General features: G+C 34.0%; 1 protein-coding gene across 6 annotated transcripts in view; it reads right to left on the reverse strand.

Annotated features, from left to right (window-relative positions):
- The window catches only part of LOC119079989 (potassium voltage-gated channel subfamily H member 6), a 108,834-nt gene that overhangs the window by 74,064 nt on the left and 12,824 nt on the right, over nt 1–21,946 (reverse strand). For all 6 annotated transcript variants that reach the window (XM_037188149.1, XM_037188146.1, XM_037188150.1 and 3 more), the window contains exon 3: nt 2,743–2,973. In XM_037188149.1, coding sequence (XP_037044044.1) covers nt 2,743–2,973 — 231 coding nt within the window. The remainder of the gene's footprint in view (nt 1–2,742; nt 2,974–21,946) is intronic.

The raw sequence follows: 21,946 nt of genomic DNA on the forward strand, positions 1-21,946 counted from the left end.
AGAAAAATTTACTTTCGCCGCACTTAAGAGGTAAAATAAACTACATAATTGCGCGGATATCGTTGTTTTGACTCGTGTGGCTGTATACTTCGCCTTCGGCTCAGAATACAAATTTCACACTCTTCAAAACAACAATTTTCCGCGCAAGTATGTAATTTACTATAAGTGAGCCCTAGACACTTTTTTTTTATAAATAATGATGATCTTAATTTGAGATTACGAAACGAGAATAGTGAAACGGTGCGTTGGTCTGTACAATATTTTTTTTTCTTCATAGTTTTGAGCGCACTTACTGTTCCTCATGTCACCTTTTTGCCATGCCACGTAACTTATGCTCAAAGTGAAACTGCCTCTTTTAATCTTTGTTTAATAAACACCCACCCAACACTTCATTAAACACTTTTTATGACACGGATAAAATCAATGGAAAATCCTCCAACAAGTACTTCAACATAACATTGCCTCTCACATTGTGCTTGTATAATCAAAAGATAATTCTCAGCAGTTTTTTTTCTGAATAACCTAAACGACTTTACTTAAACTTGGAACTCGTAGATAGCATTTTTTTTGTCTTGCTAGTTTCGTTGCCAGGCATAACAAAAAGTTATGGTTGAGAGCTTTTCTCAGATATTATATACTTGACCTTTAACGTCATAATAGCATAGGATGTAGTGGATGGTGCTGCATTTCAATCATGAACAAATTTTGTGACTTGTGAACATGTCTGTTCGGAAGTTAAAAGAGTTTATATATAATAGTGGCAACAGTGGCCAGAGTGGTGTATGTCTATCTTGGAATAATGAGTACGAAATGAACAATATGTCGAGTATGTACAGACAGAGTGTATTTACAATGTTATCTATATGCATGAGTGGAAAAGTATATTTCGTGAATAAAATGCCTCTTCGACGGAATATAAAATCATTGAATCGGAAAGATAGTTACGTATAAAGTTTACTGAGTCATAGATATTACCATTATTTATATTTGCACATTGTAATGACTTTAAAATTAGTTGAGCATTAATTATTATGGTTGTGAGGGGTTGGTGCGGTTTTTGTTTGTTCTCGTTCGTTCGTTCGTTCGTTCACTTTTCTTTTATTAGGAAAAGTTTGGCGGTGGAAATATTTTCAACGGAAAGTGATTACGATTTACAGCAAAATTTAGTGAAAAAGAAAACACAAGAAAAACGAAATACGACCAACCAATCAAATATTTTCGAAATTATTTTATATTATAAATACTGTAAGTCGTTGTAAGAGCGCTTTCTAATCGCAAATTGCAATCAAATTGTAACGACAACAAAGTTTTAATTATTACTTGAAAAATAATTTATACGAAACTTTCGAAATGGTAAAGCTAGTCGGATGAATGGAAAACTTAAACGCAATTAAATAATTATGAACTTTTCATGTTGTTTTTCTTAACATTTTCCACCAAAAAGTTTTCTTTCATTGACAAGTAAAATTGAACATAAATTATTCATAAAAATTAATATCAATGTATTGCTGGTGTACAACTTAGTTGTGGAAAAAAAAAACGAACAATGCATGAGTCAGCACAGGGCGGGTAATAATCTTTGATCTGTTTATTAGATAGACATCTGTTATCAACACAGATGACTAGAACAAACATTGAGTTCGGAGTATGGTTCAATTGCAAAGCAAAACGTATGCTAAAAGTTAAAGTTAAATAACTTTAAACGAAAGAGGTGTCAGATTCCAGAATTATATAGGCATTGACGGTAATTGCTAAATGGAAAGATTTTCTTTGAAATTCGTTCGTTGCAAAAGAATGATCAAAGTTGAGCCAGTACCTCATTACACAACTCTTTCTGACCTACGCTCTAAAATTTCATCGTGGTGCTAAAAAACTAATTTCAGTCAGAAGTGGATTCAATCCATAACATCTTGACTGGCAATAAGTTTCAACTTGGCACCAGCTTGTCGGTACCCTTTTTTTCTTAAAATTCAGTAAAAATAAAGTGAGTAGTAGTAATGTCCACTTGAAAATCATTTTCGTTAGAAATTTTTCTCCTGTCAACTTTGGCATTGTTGAAACTTTGACAAACTTGACACCCCTTTTGACATTCTCGGAATTGCCGTTTTTGAGCTGCTTCCAATTTGATAAGAACCACGAATAAGGTACCAATGGTACCGATGATGTGGGAAGAAAATTGAAGCGGAAATGGCGCAACAGGCCCAAAGGTAACGCACTCGGCTTGAATTGAACTTGTAAACCGGTTTAAAAGTAAAAACATATCCACGTTACCCATTAACAAACTTTAAGTCTGCCATAACATCCTTTGGTTAAAGTTTTAGTGTAGTGTTTGACACAAAATCTTCTACTTCATTCCGTTCAACAATTTTTTTTTTATAAAAGTTCAACACCCATGACTTAATTTTCTGATTTCTGTACATAACAGATGACTATTGGGTGCGCAGGATTGGTAGTTCATTGTCCAATAAACGAAAAATTTACTCATACATTTTTATATTACCTGCTGGTAGCTCTAAATGAGACTATAATAATCTAACATTCGATAAAAAAAAATGGGAAGTATTTGTTGCTTAAAATCAGTAGGTGTTATTCCTGTCAAAGTTTGTTGGTGCTGACAAATTCAACCCTCTATTGCTAAACTTATTGCTGAGTGCTTTTTTGCCATTTCCTCGAAGTATCGATAAACTTTGACAGGAATACTCCTCATATAACTATCGGTAACTATTTTATCGATTATCTTACCATTTTTCCTATAATAAAGTATTTCGAAATGTTTCTCAAAGCCCTTCGATAGAGCGTCCTTAATTAGATTTACAGCCTGTTGTGATGTCATTGGTCCATGTAGAAATTCTGTTGTACTAGCACGTTGCATTACCTCGGCGCGCGTGAAACCAGTCATTTTACAGAAACCATCAGAACAGAATATGATATGAAATGTCTCCGATTGAGCATTGGCGACCAAAAAACTACGATCTGAAAAATAGAAATAATTTTTATTGATTGATTTTGATGTGATTGAGAATGTATTGCGAGTGGTGGAAATGGGGTATGAAAATGTATTCACACACTCCACTGTCTACGTATCCGTATGTAATATGAATATATGAAACCAGTAAAAGTGATAAATCATGCATTCATTATTTCCGCGATTATTTCACTCGTGTATGTTAGTTAGAGATTATCATTTATATTGTTATAGTTATCGCTGTTTTTATGGCGCTTAATATACCTATTAAGAATGTAATGACGTATGTAATACAAGCATACTAATGACTAGACTATACATAAATATAATCGTCACTTTAAACAGTATAGATGTGGAGGAAATGTTAAGGCATAAAGAAAATTGTGTGGAAACCACTTCTGAAAAAGAAAGTGTAATTCGATTTCCATTAAAAAGTGTGAAAATTTGTGATGATATCTTTTACAGTATTATGAGAGAGTTGCATTCATTTTGTCCAATACATTTACCTTGATTTTTAGACCTATACGAAGTATTATAACTCTTATAAGTTTACGCTAACGTTTGTAACACTTCGAATTGGACTCCCTGAGTAATAGCATTTTCACATTAAAAGCTTTTGATACGAATAGGTGTTTCGTACGGGTCGGCGATAGCGTATGTTTAAAATGGGGAATACGGTTGTTTTCGTCACTAGAAGTTATAGAAAGTTTGAATTTTCAGTACAATGGATGACTTATAAAAATCGATTGCAACTTCGTATCAGCTGGTGCATTTGGGACAGTTTGTGCACCAATGAGAGTTGAAAATTTAATTTGGAGTGACACTTTGAAAGAGACATTGCGATTTAGTCAATAAACTTGGTGATTATAGCTCGACTCCCTATATTATGTACGTAGAGAAGTTAACTCATAATTTGTACATCGAGTTATCATTTTAAATCCATATTGTAATTTCCTGTCCTTCACGTTCTGATGATTATTATTCGATGTTCATTATTCAAGGCGTCGAATTTAAAAATCGTCTCGACACTGGCCGTTTAAATAAACACAATTTCCTTATCTACCATACCGCTCCATACATAACGTCTAAAAATTCATATTTTTCCAATATGTTCCCAATTTCATACGAAATAAGGTCTTATTATATCTCACATTTTGAATTTGGAATGCGAGTCGGAATGCATAAAGATGAAAGGAATGGGCAAAATTTATTCTGTGCATATGGTGTAATTTGGCTATATTTGAAAGAAAGAAAATGTTTCAGTGACGCATGGGAATAATGGAATTTATTTCGTATAGGAATCGCAAAGGGGAATATATTAACTCTACCGATCGATGAATGTTCGATAAAGTTACGTTACGGGAACCAATTTGATTTATCGTACTTTTAGTATTGCCTTCCCGAATAGTTATATCAAGTTAGTGGTCAGCTGAAGCTTGGAAACTATTGCTGGTAATGTTAATTATTTGGCTAGTGTGTATACGACTCCTGCGGTCGTTTGTATACTAATAACTTGTTCAAAGGTTTTGCGATTTTCATTTTTATTCGAGTTTGAAAATTCACAGCTGTGACGAGTAAAAAGTGATCAATTTGTCACTTTTAATGGGCCGTTAAACATTAAGCTCACATTATATATGCCTCTAGCCTAAAAAATGATGCATTTATCGAATTTTCAAACTAGCCGGTAGCACAGCATATGAAGGAAATTGTGCTTCCCGTGTGAAATTTTTTAAACCGAGACCGAATGCATTATGATACAATGCAATCTTGGTTCTCAAATATTTTGTCACTGTTTAGCGCAGTGTTCATCAATAAGAAGGTTGTAGAGTGTGAGACGTGGAATGAGAGACGTGAAATGATAATGATTGGAAAATCATCCTTTATCAATAGCATCGAAAAATGAAGATGTCCTGTTAACGTGACATTTAGTGAATAATGTCTGTTAAAGCAAGTGAAGTAATAGATTTTATTATAGCTATTTCGGATATACTTTGAACAAATGAAGTAACAGATTTAATCATTATTACGCGCTTGCCCTTTCTAATGATTTAAATGTTACTAGTACATGTAACGTATGAGTCGTCTGAGACAATCTATGAGACAATGTTTTCTTGAGACTAATAATTTCGATGGAGCTGTTCAAAAGCGTTGAGTTATCATTTACGATTAGGAAAACCCTTTCAACAATGTTTCTAACGGTAATAGAACCCGAGCCGCATAGTGTATGAGTCCATCGCTCTACTATGTAAGGTTAATTGAAATATCCACGAACGTCAGCTTACATATACAGTTCGACTGTAACTATTTTCTAATGTAAATTCAACGGTTTTTCCCTACCCCGGACACGGCCGATCCGGCAAATCCGTGCACCATTGGAATTTCCAATACTCGCTGTTTTGTAATTGTGACAGCAGTGCTGTACAATCAATGCAACACATCGTTGAACAATGCCCAATTCAATTCGTTGCTTTCCGGCTGGTTCACGAACATTGTATAAAGGTTCAGGGGGAGGTACAGTTGTCGAAAGTGATGCCTAAGAAGTTTGAACATGTGAAGTGTCCTGCTATGAGATTCAAAGCATTCATAAATTTGTAATGTTTCAGAGATAACATTTGGAAAATAATTTGGCCGATAAAAGCTTACAGATTTAGTCTAAAGACTTTGATACACAGTACGTTAAGTCTTTAATTGTGGACCTCATAGAGAACAAAACAAAAATCTCCACTCCATTTTCTCCCAGCAGCTATCAAATTATAATTAAGCTCCTCAAGCAGTGAATCCGTAAATAATGAGATTAAATCCAATAAATTCACACAAATAAAGCAATGCATCAAACGTCCTATGAGGACTAATATATAATGTGTACAACAGTGGTGTTTACAAAATTTAATTAAGTTACGACTTATGTACAATTTATATTCCATTCAAGTGTAACATCGGAATATCATATATTAGCTCCCATTGAAATTGTTCAATCTATAAATCAATTATAACTGCCACGATCAATTCAATTAATTTTCTTTGTTACGGGAAATATGTTACATGTTACATACATGCATCGCAAGTTATATTAATTGAATGATGCTATCTTTCGCTCTCTATTTATTCGTATTTTGCTAATCGTTTTTGGTTTTTGTCTTCGACTGGGGAACGAAAGTTGATTGATTCACAACAACTATTTCATTAAAATAACTCTCCGAGCTGCATCGAAAGATATCTTGGGTAGGGTATGTGACATTTTATTCTGCAGATATAATGTCTGTACATTCATAATTACGATTTTCGTGATAAGAATTCTAATGAACGCTTTCGTCGACATTATACAACTGAATAATAAAATTAAATGAAAGGCGAAATGCAACAACTTTGTCGGGCATCTCTTTTTTGTAATGAATTTAATGAGATAAATGCAAGTCCTCCGAGACATCAATGTGTCTAACAGATACAGAGTTCAGAACGGTACTAAACCATAGAAAAAGAGTTTACAACTGTGCCAGAACATAGAAAGATTTGCAGCACATGCATCACTTTTGTTTATTTTAGTTTACACGAACTTATATCATATCCCACCCGTATATGTCACAATACAGTATACCATTTTTCCCATGGTTTTCTCATGTTTTGATGGCAAGGAAAATGTGTCTTTTATTGTTTATGATTGCGGCTCTAACCAATGGCATTCACAGAACTACAATAAAAATTATATCCACTAACGTATAAAGTCATACATTTTATATAACATAAAATATGGGTCGGTCGTCATCGTAAAAAAAATCTTACAAAAAAGCAACCATTTCAAGTTAAACAAAAAAGCAATAATGACTAGGCATTATGGTGTTGACGTGAGCTCCGATCCATTATAAAACTTTAAAACTATTTTTCTTCGGAAAACGATTTCATTCCATTGCGGTAAAGTGAACAATTTCCAGCTCGAGTGCAATATTATGATGTTAATTTAGAAAGTAAATCTCGCATTCAACTTTTTTTTTGTAAAATGTTTTCTAACAATTCTGTCTCAAACGAAAAATTTTCAAAAATCTTACAAATGATAGAATAGGAAGGTAATTCCTTTCACTTCCAGAGACCATTGCATTCCACCGCCGAAATTCCCAACTTGTTTTGATGAATGAAATTAATTGAAGTGTTTTCTTAATTAACTTCTATTTCCTCTCTAAAGCCACGTTTACGTTGACACTCCCAAAACTTTTAGAAACGGCGATTCTGACCTATTTTTTATAGTCCAACATTTAGTGAAATTCACCACTTTTGAGGGACTTTTTTAGTCAGGGAATATGTGCGCTTCGATAGTAAACTTTTATTGTTTCGTTTACTACAATTAATTTTCAACATGTCCGTTGTTAAAACAGTAATAGATCGAATTTTTGAATATACCAAGTGAGAAACTAATGAGCGATACATTATCTTTAACAGATCAGATAGAAGTGTACGATTTACACATTTTTAATTGTTTTCTTATGTGCCTGCGTCGGACTAAATCGGACTAACCTAAATAAAAATAAAGTATATCGATCAGCATAGTCATTGAATCTCCTACTTCATTTGAGATAAAATCTTCCTCTTCATTTGTTTCAACTCAACATCTATTTTATAAAATAGCAAATGCTAGTCAGCTTGAGCGCATTATATATTTTTGTCAACGGTGCCTATAACAGATGATATGATTGGGACTTAGTCACTTTACATCTTCGCTTTTTAAAAGTAAATAGTAAAAAGTACTGAAAAACAAGTATTGTACTTTATCCAAACCAATTTTTTAGAAACATTTCGTCATAAAATTACTAATCAAAAAATTGTGGCGCCTCTATAGGCCAACGTAATTTCCCTAAAGTGACAAATGATTTTATAAAAAAAATCTTCAGAGGGTTTTCTCATGATTTCTTGACGAGTTTTAAGGATTTTCTCTAAAGGATTAGAAATAGAATTACGTAACGCTTCCTTGCCATCAAAATTAAATCTAAAATAACTCAAGAAGATTTTCTACGTTCATCTACCTCTCGTGGTAAACTCAACATGCTCTGCAATTCTTTTCATTTTCCCTCTTTATCATAAAACTTTCAATTAAAACTTAAAAAAGAAAAGAAAACAAATTGATGATCATATTACAGCGATAACAATAAGCCGTTTCAACTCTATAATTATAGAACTTTGGCATGATACCTTCCGAAATAATTAAAACGAATGTAAATCAGTACATAATGCTAATAATATACTTGGCTAAAGGTCAACGAAGGGTAAAACATAACGGTTCATAGAGCTCAAATCTAATCCTCAAGATTTTCATTCGTCACGATTGATGTAAACATTATTTCAGCAATGGGTAATATAGTTATTCTCGCCGACGATATAAAGGCAGGTGATGAAAAATTGGGAAAAATAAACATTTAGAAAAATCTCTCGTCTCTGGTGTAAAAAAAATCTTGATAAAATTTCAGTTTTATTTTAGCGAGCATCCAAAATGCCGGTTCAAAGAAACTATATTGTGCAAATTTACAATGCAACTCTTTTGATCCTACACAGTTCGAACGGTAGAAATTATTGGTGTTATTATTGACCCGCATACACTTCACGTTTATTTGGTAAAATAATCGAAATAAATATCGTGCAGGTGAAAATAATATACTCGAAAATGAAGACATGTAACGTTATACAGTCAATCGTATACCGCTTTTTTGCTGTGGGATATATTTGAATTTAAACGCCGATGTTATCAAATAAAATAAACTCCCTAATTCACAGCAAATAAATTCAAAAATACTTTTTGTTATACATGTCAAATAAAGAGAATTTAGTGACCTCCTTTGCAAATTGTTTAGTTTTGAATTGGAATATACCTTTTTACTGGGTGGCATTATATCCTTGGTTGTTATATATTTAAAAACAAATAACAATGTTTTAAGACTAACATTATAAAATATACAAAAATATGTTTTTATGCTTCGAAAGCGGAAAAGAAACATAAATTTCGTCTGCAGAATTCTTATCATGTGGCTTGTTGTTCAAGTTACTTTTATTGTTGTATTACAACGGGAATTAAAGCATTTCTTCAAGGAAAACATGAAAAACAGTTATTTGGCCCTCTTATTTCCTTACAATTTTTTTTGTCGACAATTTTTCTTTCCAATTTACCTTACAAAAGCTTGTTTTTATCATCTTTATGCACTCTTATCCCTTTATTTTGTGGAAATTTATTTTAAAGCAAGGTATTCTGTTGCATATAACGACAAATTAGCCTATAGTTATAGTTATAGTTATTTACGTTTTAAAGCGATTCAAACTTTAAATCTGTTAGATCTAATGTTTAATTTTATTACGTCAGCAGCACACATTTTCCTGTATATGATGAAGATCTATTAGGGTGCACCAACTCAATTTTCATCCAATACAATGTATTACAGTTAGTGTAGGTGTAATGCTCCAACGAAGTATAGCAAAACAGACTTGCTATGTACCTACTTCCTTCTGTGGATATTGGGCTATAAAACAACATTACAACCAGAGCTCATCGATTTTTTGTCATCATTGTCGAGACAAGAAATGTTATCCTCCTTAAAGGATAAAGGATAAACCTTCATTAAATTTAAATCAGCTTGAATGATTGACAATTATAAGAGTGGACAATTTCAAACAGTTTCAATGTCGATTCATTCCACATGTGTTACCAACATTACGATGTTTGCGTGAATCATACGGAGCAGGGCATTCATTCAGAACACGCTGGTTCGAGCGATAAAAATGATTTACGCAATATTCTTGAAGTCCAGCAACGTGTTCGTACACATGAATGAATGTCCTGCTCCTCAATTCTAAAAAATACAGGTGGAATGAATAACATTAATTGATTTAAAAGCGTCTGTTCTTATAATTCTCAAACTGCAAAAATTATAAAATTGTTAAGGAGACCCTGTTGAAGAATTTATTGTATCAACTAGGAAACAAACGTTTCCACCAAGTTGTGATAGTCGCAGACGGCTATTCAATCTATTAGCGAAGTCAAAAAACAATGAATGAACCATGTCTTATGTTGTCTTATGTTAACACTAATGAAGTAATAGATTTTATGTCAATATGTTGAGAAAAAAGGTAATACACTTGCTGTCTGCCAAAGTAATTGTTTTTATAAGAGACTCTATTACATATAATGAAACCTTGACCTTGACCTTGCACATTTCGAATAGGACCCTGTGGTCTTTCCGGAAGAGCTTGAACGTTGAATCACTCACAGTGGAATGACCCACTTGGATCCCCCTTTTTGCCCTCCTTGTTCAATACTTTGTTACTCTGTGTGTACATCGTATCGATGTATTGAACAGCGCCGGACCGCCATCCGAAATGTGTTAAACTTAAGACTAACAACAATCACCGTCGCCGGACTAAGTGACTGGACTAGCTACTTTTGCATATATCATTCATAGGCTTGCAATACAGTCCGACACAATATAATGCCGCAAGGAAAATTTACCTGTTACCTGCTTTGTCATCCCACTGCATTCATTAAATTACCTGTATTCGTCCAGTTACCTGAGTCCGTTTATAAAGTCGACTGTTCTAGCCAACGACGGGCCTACGGGTACGGTAATAACAACGTTCGTAGACCCGAAGATTGGCAGCAGGGAGATGAACCGCTCGCCGGAGCCTTTGCTCGAGATGATTCTTACGTAGGGTCGAGGGGTCAGTTTTCATACAATATACATGTTAGAAAGATCATCCGTCAGCATCTCGCTTCGATGCCATGGGCGAACGTATACCATACCGTAGCAATCTCAGCGTTTAGCATTGTGCAGTTCACTCATTTTGCATCGCATTGTCACGGCGCCAAAGACCGACTTAACCGGCTATTCACGCAGCACTCACGCTCACACTTCACATTATTCACACACGGGACAGTTCCAGCTAACTTTAAATCGTACACACATCCCTCGGAAACAATTTTCACCCCAAATAAACCGAGAAATTCACAAAAATTGCGGAGCGAAAAGAAAAACACGACCGTCCATTTTCACCGCACACTTTTCTTTCTATTACATATAATGAAACTAGAGTTTATGTTCAAATTTAATGTGCTTGGCAGCGATCTGTGGTTCAATCAATTTAAAACTAAAATTGCAGCTCTCTTCCATATTTAAATCAATTTACTGTGCTTTCATCCTTAATGTCTGAGGTTTTACACGTCGATTACAGGTATATTATGATGATAAAAGCACAGAGTTCATTAAGCAAGAGCGTGGAAAGAACATCAAAAACAACAACGACAAAAAACTACAGAAACAAAAGACAATTCACTACATCCTCTTTCGCTGATTAGTCAACTTTTGTCGAATGGAAATGCAAAATGACAACAATTAAATTATATTTTGCTTGAATTTTTGCCGAAAAGGAGAAAATTGTCTGCAGTAATATTTTATGAAAATAAAAACATTTCATTTTCTCAGTCGTCGTCGTCGAGTTACGGAAAATTTGTTTGACTCTACCGTATAGTGTGAATAGAACCGTACATATAACGTAAAAATACACGTACATACACAATACAATGCAGCATTTAGTTTTTCACAATTTTTAATAAATTTATATACAGACACAGGCTTACGTATTTTTCATTTCGTATACATTACTTATGTTCGGTTCAACTTGACAGGGCCGTAGTAGTGTCTGTGATTTTTGTTTTTGTTACCCGTGGAATATTTGAATCGTCTGAGAACTTAAAAATGGTTAAATATGGTTGTTTGACGGCTTCCGATCCACCATTTCACATAATTTTCCCTCAAAAATGTTTGTCTTCAAGGGGTTCAGAGAATTACAAAAAAAAAATCATTCCCAAAACTTTTGTAGTACCTATAGCAGTATCCCAGACTACAGTAGATTTAAGGAAAATTCGGGCACGGAGAAATCGACTTACGTAATTCACAAACTTTGTATCCAACTTCTCTTTCGACTATTGCAAAGATCTTAACTTAAAGCAAACTTTAATTCTGGGTGGCATCTACCACCCCCTTTAAAATCGCTCAAGATTCGGCTCTGGATTGAACGGAAAAAAAATATAATAATACCCCCAACGTTTTTAACGTTTCAACATTATTATATGTATTTATTTACGACGAAAAAAAAGAACACGTTCGTGCTAGCAATATTGATTGTTGTTATACGATGGAGACTATGCCACAGACTAGGTGTATTCGACATAGATAGTCGTAGAAAATGCTATGTTGCAATGTTCTTGATAAAAGGAGGGTAATCGAATCGGCAAACAAACATTGTGATGGCGGCGCTAATCATTAGCTTAATTATTTTAAACCAAATCGGAAGCAAACTGAACTTTTATAAGCTTTAACATTACCCACATGTATGGCTTGAAATGAACTGTTTGATTTTTCATCAAGTTTACGAATGGACTTACGTAATTGATATTTATACGGGACGCAAAAAAAGGCATGTAATTGAGTTGATCACCTAAAAAATGTTTTTGCGTGCCAGTGCGCGGTAAAGTGCACTTTACATCACTGTGACTGTGAAAACGTGCTCACCGGACGCGGGATGCGGGCATATAAAACGTACCTGCGGGAAAATTTTCTTACTCAAATTGTATACCCAATAGATAGTACCAAGGTAAGAAATCGTAGTTCTACATATGTACTTATTAAATACAGAAGACGTTAGTGAAATTTAGTCACGAATTTGCTTCCGCTGTTTTACAGCTGGGCCACACATGCAAACAAAGGTACTTATAATTGTTTATGCGGGTGAAACCGCTGTATGGACTTTGAATTAGCGTGATCGTGTTACAATAGGTGATGGAATTTGTTTATGTACTGTCCGTTTGACAAGCGGATCGCCACGGTTCAGCAGTGGGTTTTGAACATTTGTTTTTTACACGTTGGCACACGTGCTCTTGTCAGATTCAAGATTGTTTTTACGAAGGTTACTTTGTGAAAAAGGCCAATACCTTACAAATATGTCACATCTTGGACAGAATTTGACACTGCAATATCTGCAACATGAAAAAACTAAAGGTTCGAAACCCACTGAAACCCCGTGCTTCCATCTACGTAATATACAAATACTAGGTGAGCCAATCTTAACCTATTTCATCTGTTATCGTTAATATAGAAAAGTTTATGTTTAATTTGATGAAGGACGTTGTCGGTATACAAATCTCTGTGACCGTTAGTCTTTATGTCGGTGTTAATTACGTTTTCTGATATATCAGAAGCAAGCAAATTGATTCATTTCTCTTAATTTTCAGACGAATAAGCACAAAACAAAAGTGAAATTTTATAAAAATTAAATTTAAGATTTAATGACTGGTTGGTTGCTTCTATAATAATTTCTCAGTTTTGTCACATAACATTCAATTTAGAGAAACATTAAACAGAGACGTTAGAGACGTTAGGTAGTGACCGAGGTGGAAAGCTGTATGATGAGAGTTTGGCAAATACTTTTAATTGAATCCATGCATTGCATCTAAATCATTAAATCACTAAAAGCTACACAATTATTCCGTTTTATGTGGAAAATAAATTTAGAAAAGCTATAAAACATTCTTTATTGCAGTCTGTGTACAACAAATAGGGACTATAAAGTTTGATAGAGTTAAATGGTTGGTGTACCCATTGGTTTTTACTCGTCTAAATAAATGAAATTCCAGACTTGGAACGTCGGTTTCATATTTTTTTAGTATACCTATCTCTTCATATGTCTACGATGTTTATTATGTCGTCTCTTCTTGATGCAACGAATAAATTATGCGGTTGGATCATGTTTATCTTCCCAACGCAAATTCGCATAAAAGTGTTTGACCATTTCTATAAAAAGGCGAGTTAATTACTCTCCTTCATTTTTATCAATCAAACGCTGAGAATGATCACACCGCTGTAAGATTTTAATGAGGATTAGAATAACATTGAATCATCCGTTCGAAAAACGCTTCATTAACCAAATTTAATTACAAACCGTTATCTCCTGTTTATTTATTGGCTAACACTGTTGGAAACATTTTCACTCAAATTTTATCATTGATTGTCATACCTAATGAGTTATCAATGTTATCCATATATCTATTCATTTCAATCAGTGCGCCGTAGCTTGCCATAATCCTATCAATTATGAACCACAGTGTTACGAAATATGGATATAAAATGAAATTGATAGCCTGAGCAAAATAAATGCCATCCATACAAACATTTATTTAAATGGGAAATGACTGTAATCGAACATAAACGACATAAATACGGACATGTTTTGCGACCTTCCTTTTCACAATATAAATATAAGAATTGTATGTGAATATACAATATGAATTCACCGCAGACTTTTGTGATGTAATTTGAACATAATTACGATTATGCCAATTTCTCATAGAAACTAACATAAAGAGAACGATGTTTATTTCGTGAATATAATGTTTATTTGGCTATCCAGGGCAATTATAATTCGGTGGAATAAAGCGCTAACCAATGTTATTCGCTGATTTTATTAAGTCTAACAATAATCACGTAAATATTTACACAAAACGAGAGTGTAATTTAACAAACACATACACACAGCATGCGATCTAGAGATATTCTTTAATCGATATTACAATTTATATTCGTAAATAGTGCTTCCTCTTCGTAATAGATTCATTGATAATGACCTGCTGAATGATTATGGTATACACGTAAGTAGACACGAAATTTTTTAAGTTTACTCTGTTCATCTAATTATATCCCGTAGATGATGTCCATATCATATCGACCCACAATTAGCAAAACATGTTTCCTTTGCAAAAATTTTCTTAATAGACTAGGGGCCACCTTGACCTTGACCTTGACCTTGCACATTTCGAATAGGACCCTGTGGTCTTTCCGGAAGAGCTTGAACGTTGAATCACTCACAGTGGAATGACCCACTTGGATCCCCCTTTTTGCCCTCCTTGTTCAATACTTTGTTACTCTGTGTGTACATCGTATCGATGTATTGAACAGCGCCGGACCGCCATCCGAAATGTGTTAAACTTAAGACTAACAACAATCACCGTCGCCGGACTAAGTGACTGGACTAGCTACTTTTGCATATATCATTCATAGGCTTGCAATACAGTCCGACACAATATAATGCCGCAAGGAAAATTTACCTGTTACCTGCTTTGTCATCCCACTGCATTCATTAAATTACCTGTATTCGTCCAGTTACCTGAGTCCGTTTATAAAGTCGACTGTTCTAGCCAACGACGGGCCTACGGGTACGGTAATAACAACGTTCGTAGACCCGAAGATTGGCAGCAGGGAGATGAACCGCTCGCCGGAGCCTTTGCTCGAGATGATTCTTACGTAGGGTCGAGGGGTCAGTTTTCATACAATATACATGTTAGAAAGATCATCCGTCAGCATCTCGCTTCGATGCCATGGGCGAACGTATACCATACCGTAGCAATCTCAGCGTTTAGCATTGTGCAGTTCACTCATTTTGCATCGCATTGTCACGGCGCCAAAGACCGACTTAACCGGCTATTCACGCAGCACTCACGCTCACACTTCACATTATTCACACACGGGACAGTTCCAGCTAACTTTAAATCGTACACACATCCCTCGGAAACAATTTTCACCCCAAATAAACCGAGAAATTCACAAAAATTGCGGAGCGAAAAGAAAAACACGACCGTCCATTTTCACCGCACACTTTTCTTTCTATTACATATAATGAAACTAGAGTTTATGTTCAAATTTAATGTGCTTGGCAGCGATCTGTGGTTCAATCAATTTAAAACTAAAATTGCAGCTCTCTTCCATATTTAAATCAATTTACTGTGCTTTCATCCTTAATGTCTGAGGTTTTACACGTCGATTACAGGTATATTATGATGATAAAAGCACAGAGTTCATTAAGCAAGAGCGTGGAAAGAACATCAAAAACAACAACGACAAAAAACTACAGAAACAAAAGACAATTCACTACATCCTCTTTCGCTGATTAGTCAACTTTTGTCGAATGGAAATGCAAAATGACAACAATTAAATTATATTTTGCTTGAATTTTTGCCGAAAAGGAGAAAATTGTCTGCAGTAATATTTTATGAAAATAAAAACATTTCATTTTCTCAGTCGTCGTCGTCGAGTTACGGAAAATTTGTTTGACTCTACCGTATAGTGTGAATAGAACCGTACATATAACGTAAAAATACACGTACATACACAATACAATGCAGCATTTAGTTTTTCACAATTTTTAATAAATTTATATACAGACACAGGCTTACGTATTTTTCATTTCGTATACATTACTTATGTTCGGTTCAACTTGACAGGGCCGTAGTAGTGTCTGTGATTTTTGTTTTTGTTACCCGTGGAATATTTGAATCGTCTGAGAACTTAAAAATGGTTAAATATGGTTGTTTGACGGCTTCCGATCCACCATTTCACATAATTTTCCCTCAAAAATGTTTGTCTTCAAGGGGTTCAGAGAATTACAAAAAAAAAATCATTCCCAAAACTTTTGTAGTACCTATAGCAGTATCCCAGACTACAGTAGATTTAAGGAAAATTCGGGCACGGAGAAATCGACTTACGTAATTCACAAACTTTGTATCCAACTTCTCTTTCGACTATTGCAAAGATCTTAACTTAAAGCAAACTTTAATTCTGGGTGGCATCTACCACCCCCTTTAAAATCGCTCAAGATTCGGCTCTGGATTGAACGGAAAAAAAATATAATAATACCCCCAACGTTTTTAACGTTTCAACATTATTATATGTATTTATTTACGACGAAAAAAAAGAACACGTTCGTGCTAGCAATATTGATTGTTGTTATACGATGGAGACTATGCCACAGACTAGGTGTATTCGACATAGATAGTCGTAGAAAATGCTATGTTGCAATGTTCTTGATAAAAGGAGGGTAATCGAATCGGCAAACAAACATTGTGATGGCGGCGCTAATCATTAGCTTAATTATTTTAAACCAAATCGGAAGCAAACTGAACTTTTATAAGCTTTAACATTACCCACATGTATGGCTTGAAATGAACTGTTTGATTTTTCATCAAGTTTACGAATGGACTTACGTAATTGATATTTATACGGGACGCAAAAAAAGGCATGTAATTGAGTTGATCACCTAAAAAATGTTTTTGCGTGCCAGTGCGCGGTAAAGTGCACTTTACATCACTGTGACTGTGAAAACGTGCTCACCGGACGCGGGATGCGGGCATATAAAACGTACCTGCGGGAAAATTTTCTTACTCAAATTGTATACCCAATAGATAGTACCAAGGTAAGAAATCGTAGTTCTACATATGTACTTATTAAATACAGAAGACGTTAGTGAAATTTAGTCACGAATTTGCTTCCGCTGTTTTACAGCTGGGCCACACATGCAAACAAAGGTACTTATAATTGTTTATGCGGGTGAAACCGCTGTATGGACTTTGAATTAGCGTGATCGTGTTACAATAGGTGATGGAATTTGTTTATGTACTGTCCGTTTGACAAGCGGATCGCCACGGTTCAGCAGTGGGTTTTGAACATTTGTTTTTTACACGTTGGCACACGTGCTCTTGTCAGATTCAAGATTGTTTTTACGAAGGTTACTTTGTGAAAAAGGCCAATACCTTACAAATATGTCACATCTTGGACAGAATTTGACACTGCAATATCTGCAACATGAAAAAACTAAAGGTTCGAAACCCACTGAAACCCCGTGCTTCCATCTACGTAATATACAAATACTAGGTGAGCCAATCTTAACCTATTTCATCTGTTATCGTTAATATAGAAAAGTTTATGTTTAATTTGATGAAGGACGTTGTCGGTATACAAATCTCTGTGACCGTTAGTCTTTATGTCGGTGTTAATTACGTTTTCTGATATATCAGAAGCAAGCAAATTGATTCATTTCTCTTAATTTTCAGACGAATAAGCACAAAACAAAAGTGAAATTTTATAAAAATTAAATTTAAGATTTAATGACTGGTTGGTTGCTTCTATAATAATTTCTCAGTTTTGTCACATAACATTCAATTTAGAGAAACATTAAACAGAGACGTTAGAGACGTTAGGTAGTGACCGAGGTGGAAAGCTGTATGATGAGAGTTTGGCAAATACTTTTAATTGAATCCATGCATTGCATCTAAATCATTAAATCACTAAAAGCTACACAATTATTCCGTTTTATGTGGAAAATAAATTTAGAAAAGCTATAAAACATTCTTTATTGCAGTCTGTGTACAACAAATAGGGACTATAAAGTTTGATAGAGTTAAATGGTTGGTGTACCCATTGGTTTTTACTCGTCTAAATAAATGAAATTCCAGACTTGGAACGTCGGTTTCATATTTTTTTAGTATACCTATCTCTTCATATGTCTACGATGTTTATTATGTCGTCTCTTCTTGATGCAACGAATAAATTATGCGGTTGGATCATGTTTATCTTCCCAACGCAAATTCGCATAAAAGTGTTTGACCATTTCTATAAAAAGGCGAGTTAATTACTCTCCTTCATTTTTATCAATCAAACGCTGAGAATGATCACACCGCTGTAAGATTTTAATGAGGATTAGAATAACATTGAATCATCCGTTCGAAAAACGCTTCATTAACCAAATTTAATTACAAACCGTTATCTCCTGTTTATTTATTGGCTAACACTGTTGGAAACATTTTCACTCAAATTTTATCATTGATTGTCATACCTAATGAGTTATCAATGTTATCCATATATCTATTCATTTCAATCAGTGCGCCGTAGCTTGCCATAATCCTATCAATTATGAACCACAGTGTTACGAAATATGGATATAAAATGAAATTGATAGCCTGAGCAAAATAAATGCCATCCATACAAACATTTATTTAAATGGGAAATGACTGTAATCGAACATAAACGACATAAATACGGACATGTTTTGCGACCTTCCTTTTCACAATATAAATATAAGAATTGTATGTGAATATACAATATGAATTCACCGCAGACTTTTGTGATGTAATTTGAACATAATTACGATTATGCCAATTTCTCATAGAAACTAACATAAAGAGAACGATGTTTATTTCGTGAATATAATGTTTATTTGGCTATCCAGGGCAATTATAATTCGGTGGAATAAAGCGCTAACCAATGTTATTCGCTGATTTTATTAAGTCTAACAATAATCACGTAAATATTTACACAAAACGAGAGTGTAATTTAACAAACACATACACACAGCATGCGATCTAGAGATATTCTTTAATCGATATTACAATTTATATTCGTAAATAGTGCTTCCTCTTCGTAATAGATTCATTGATAATGACCTGCTGAATGATTATGGTATACACGTAAGTAGACACGAAATTTTTTAAGTTTACTCTGTTCATCTAATTATATCCCGTAGATGATGTCCATATCATATCGACCCACAATTAGCAAAACATGTTTCCTTTGCAAAAATTTTCTTAATAGACTAGGGGCCACCCGGAATAAAATGAAATGTTTCATTACTTTAGATACTAAGTTTACACAAGTTTTTATCGCTTTTTTATCTAAATTACTTCTATTGTTAAACATATCACTAATAGAAAATCTATTACCTCAATGTTTTTACCAAACATCTTGCTATATTTACCTGAATAATGGGCAGTGCTTATCACTTTTTTTGTTGTCTCGCTGACAGATGACTAAACTTTTCTATTGTTATGTTTCACAAATCGTATTGAGCATTTCAGCAGATCGTTGAAATCGTTGAAAACTAAGCAAATGAACATGAGTTTATATCCAATTCGTTGTAACTTTTACATGGATTGTAATAAATTGTAATTGTAATTGACCAACAAAATCTGACAAACTGAGAGACGACATGTTATATAGAGAATGCGTCAAACTGTTATGTTTCGTTTTGCGATTTCACTACAATTTTTGATCTGCTTATGTGAGAATTATAATTTTACTCCAAATCTGCTATCAGGTTGCGAATCAATGAATTCAATGAATTTCAGGCGCAATATGCCCTCTGTCTAAAGTAATTATAGCGATTATTCAAACTTTTGTTGTTCAGCTATATAATGTCCTTGTAGAGCTGACCAATTTGATAATATGAAAAAAAAAAGTTATTGATGAACCATCAAACCTACGTTTCCAGTCATTAGGTAATTTAAATCGGAAACGTTCCATACGTTTCGATAAATAAATTATTTCGTTTTATTATAAAAATGTGGCTGTAAATTATTCATTGCTCGAATATTTAATGGCAATAAATGTAAAAAAAATGGATTTCGATTGTCTTGCAAGTATTTTCAATACTTCATTTAAATCACATGGGAATGTGATGAAATCTATGAATTGCAAAATCTTCGTTTTTGAAATTGTTTATTCAATTGAAAGTCAAAAACGTTGAACTCCCAAAAAAAGAACGAAGAAAATTTTTTGAGACGCGTCAACTATATATAGCCGAACATTTCAGTTTCTACCCTTTGGTCTATATCATCACAAAACCTATTTCATAATATTTTTGTATTATACGAACAAAACAAGCTCTCACTCGACTATGTAGGTTTAAAATTACCGGAGATACATCGTTTTGAAATTGGTCACTTTTCATACTAAATACACCAAATTGACTTTTTCCAAACAATCAAAATCTTTCAACTTCCTCTGAATGTTTCTATCTATCTATCTATCGACGGGCTATCTCGGAAAGTAGTCAGCCAATCTCTATGAAACTTTGCAGGGACCTTAGTCATACCATTAGAACTTAAGTTTCATTCATCATTATCCCAGGAAAAATCAGAATTTTGTGTAATTAATTAATAATTTTCAGAACAATTTCTCTCATATAAATATGTACAGCCATTTTGTGATGGAAATGTTGTGATGATGTGTTGTGATTATTGTTGTGAAGTTGGTTGTAATTTGGTAGCAAAATGTAAAGGTTTTGAATGTTACGGTTTACATGGTGAGAAATTAGAAAAATTTGGCTACTTTCGGTGTATGTTGGGCAGCTGGAAAAAAATTGGTCGCAAAGTGGCAGATCCTCTCGGACAAACCTACGAGAACTTTAATCTGCCACATGCGACGCAGAATTTTTTGTGGTAAATTTTTTGTTGAAAATTTTTCAGTCACAATTCTGTTGGTTCAAATTTTTTCTGAAAAAATTGATTGTCGAATGCTTTGGAAAACTAGGCCAGCTAATTTCAATTAATTGGCTGTGAAATTCAATTTTGTGTAACGACGCTGACAGCGTCACCTCTAGCGATATCACTTGTTTTAGAAGTTGTCACACATATAGACTGTAGACTGCGTCCAACTTTGCTCTGAAAGAGTTTTTGCCGGGATAACAATAAATTTTAACATCGAAACGTCAGGATGAAATCGACTTGAATCCGAAGCATTACACATTGGAGTGTTCTCGTATCAATGTTACGTAATTCAATCTACGTACCGAATAGTGTGAAGTGTAAACTTAATGTCCCTATTCAGACAGCAAATAAAAAAAAGTTTCTCTCATGTCAATTTTACTGCAAAATTCTGTTTATTTACATATCATGAGAGTAACGATTCTCTGAAAATATCTCCGTTTTAACTTGAAAGTATAATGGGGCAATAAATTTTCGAATAATGTATTATCGTTGTTCTTTTTCCCTTTCGCTCTGTGTTGCTATCATTACATTCACTGCGCTTTTTAATCTATTAAATTAAGCAATAAAGAGGTGAGGTGTAGTCGAAAATATATTACATACTCGGAAGATGTTAACGTGTCTATTAATAGACTTAAATTGAACTTAAAATTAGTTTATGGCTAGCTAATTATATTTTCGAAAAATTAGATTTCAAGCTGATTTTTAATGCTGATTGTTGGATATGAATAGTTTTATCGATTGGCCATACAAACGATTTTCTTTAAATTTAGATTGACCTCGTCTTCGGCTCGGATTAATATAATCTGGAGAAACTTTCCCAAATTAAGTGACAAATCTGTTCTTATCAGGTTTAGTTTTCAAAAAAA

Source organism: Bradysia coprophila, unplaced genomic scaffold, assembly GCF_014529535.1.
Source record: "Bradysia coprophila strain Holo2 unplaced genomic scaffold, BU_Bcop_v1 contig_350, whole genome shotgun sequence".
NCBI classification, from domain to species: Eukaryota; Metazoa; Arthropoda; class Insecta; order Diptera; family Sciaridae; genus Bradysia; species Bradysia coprophila.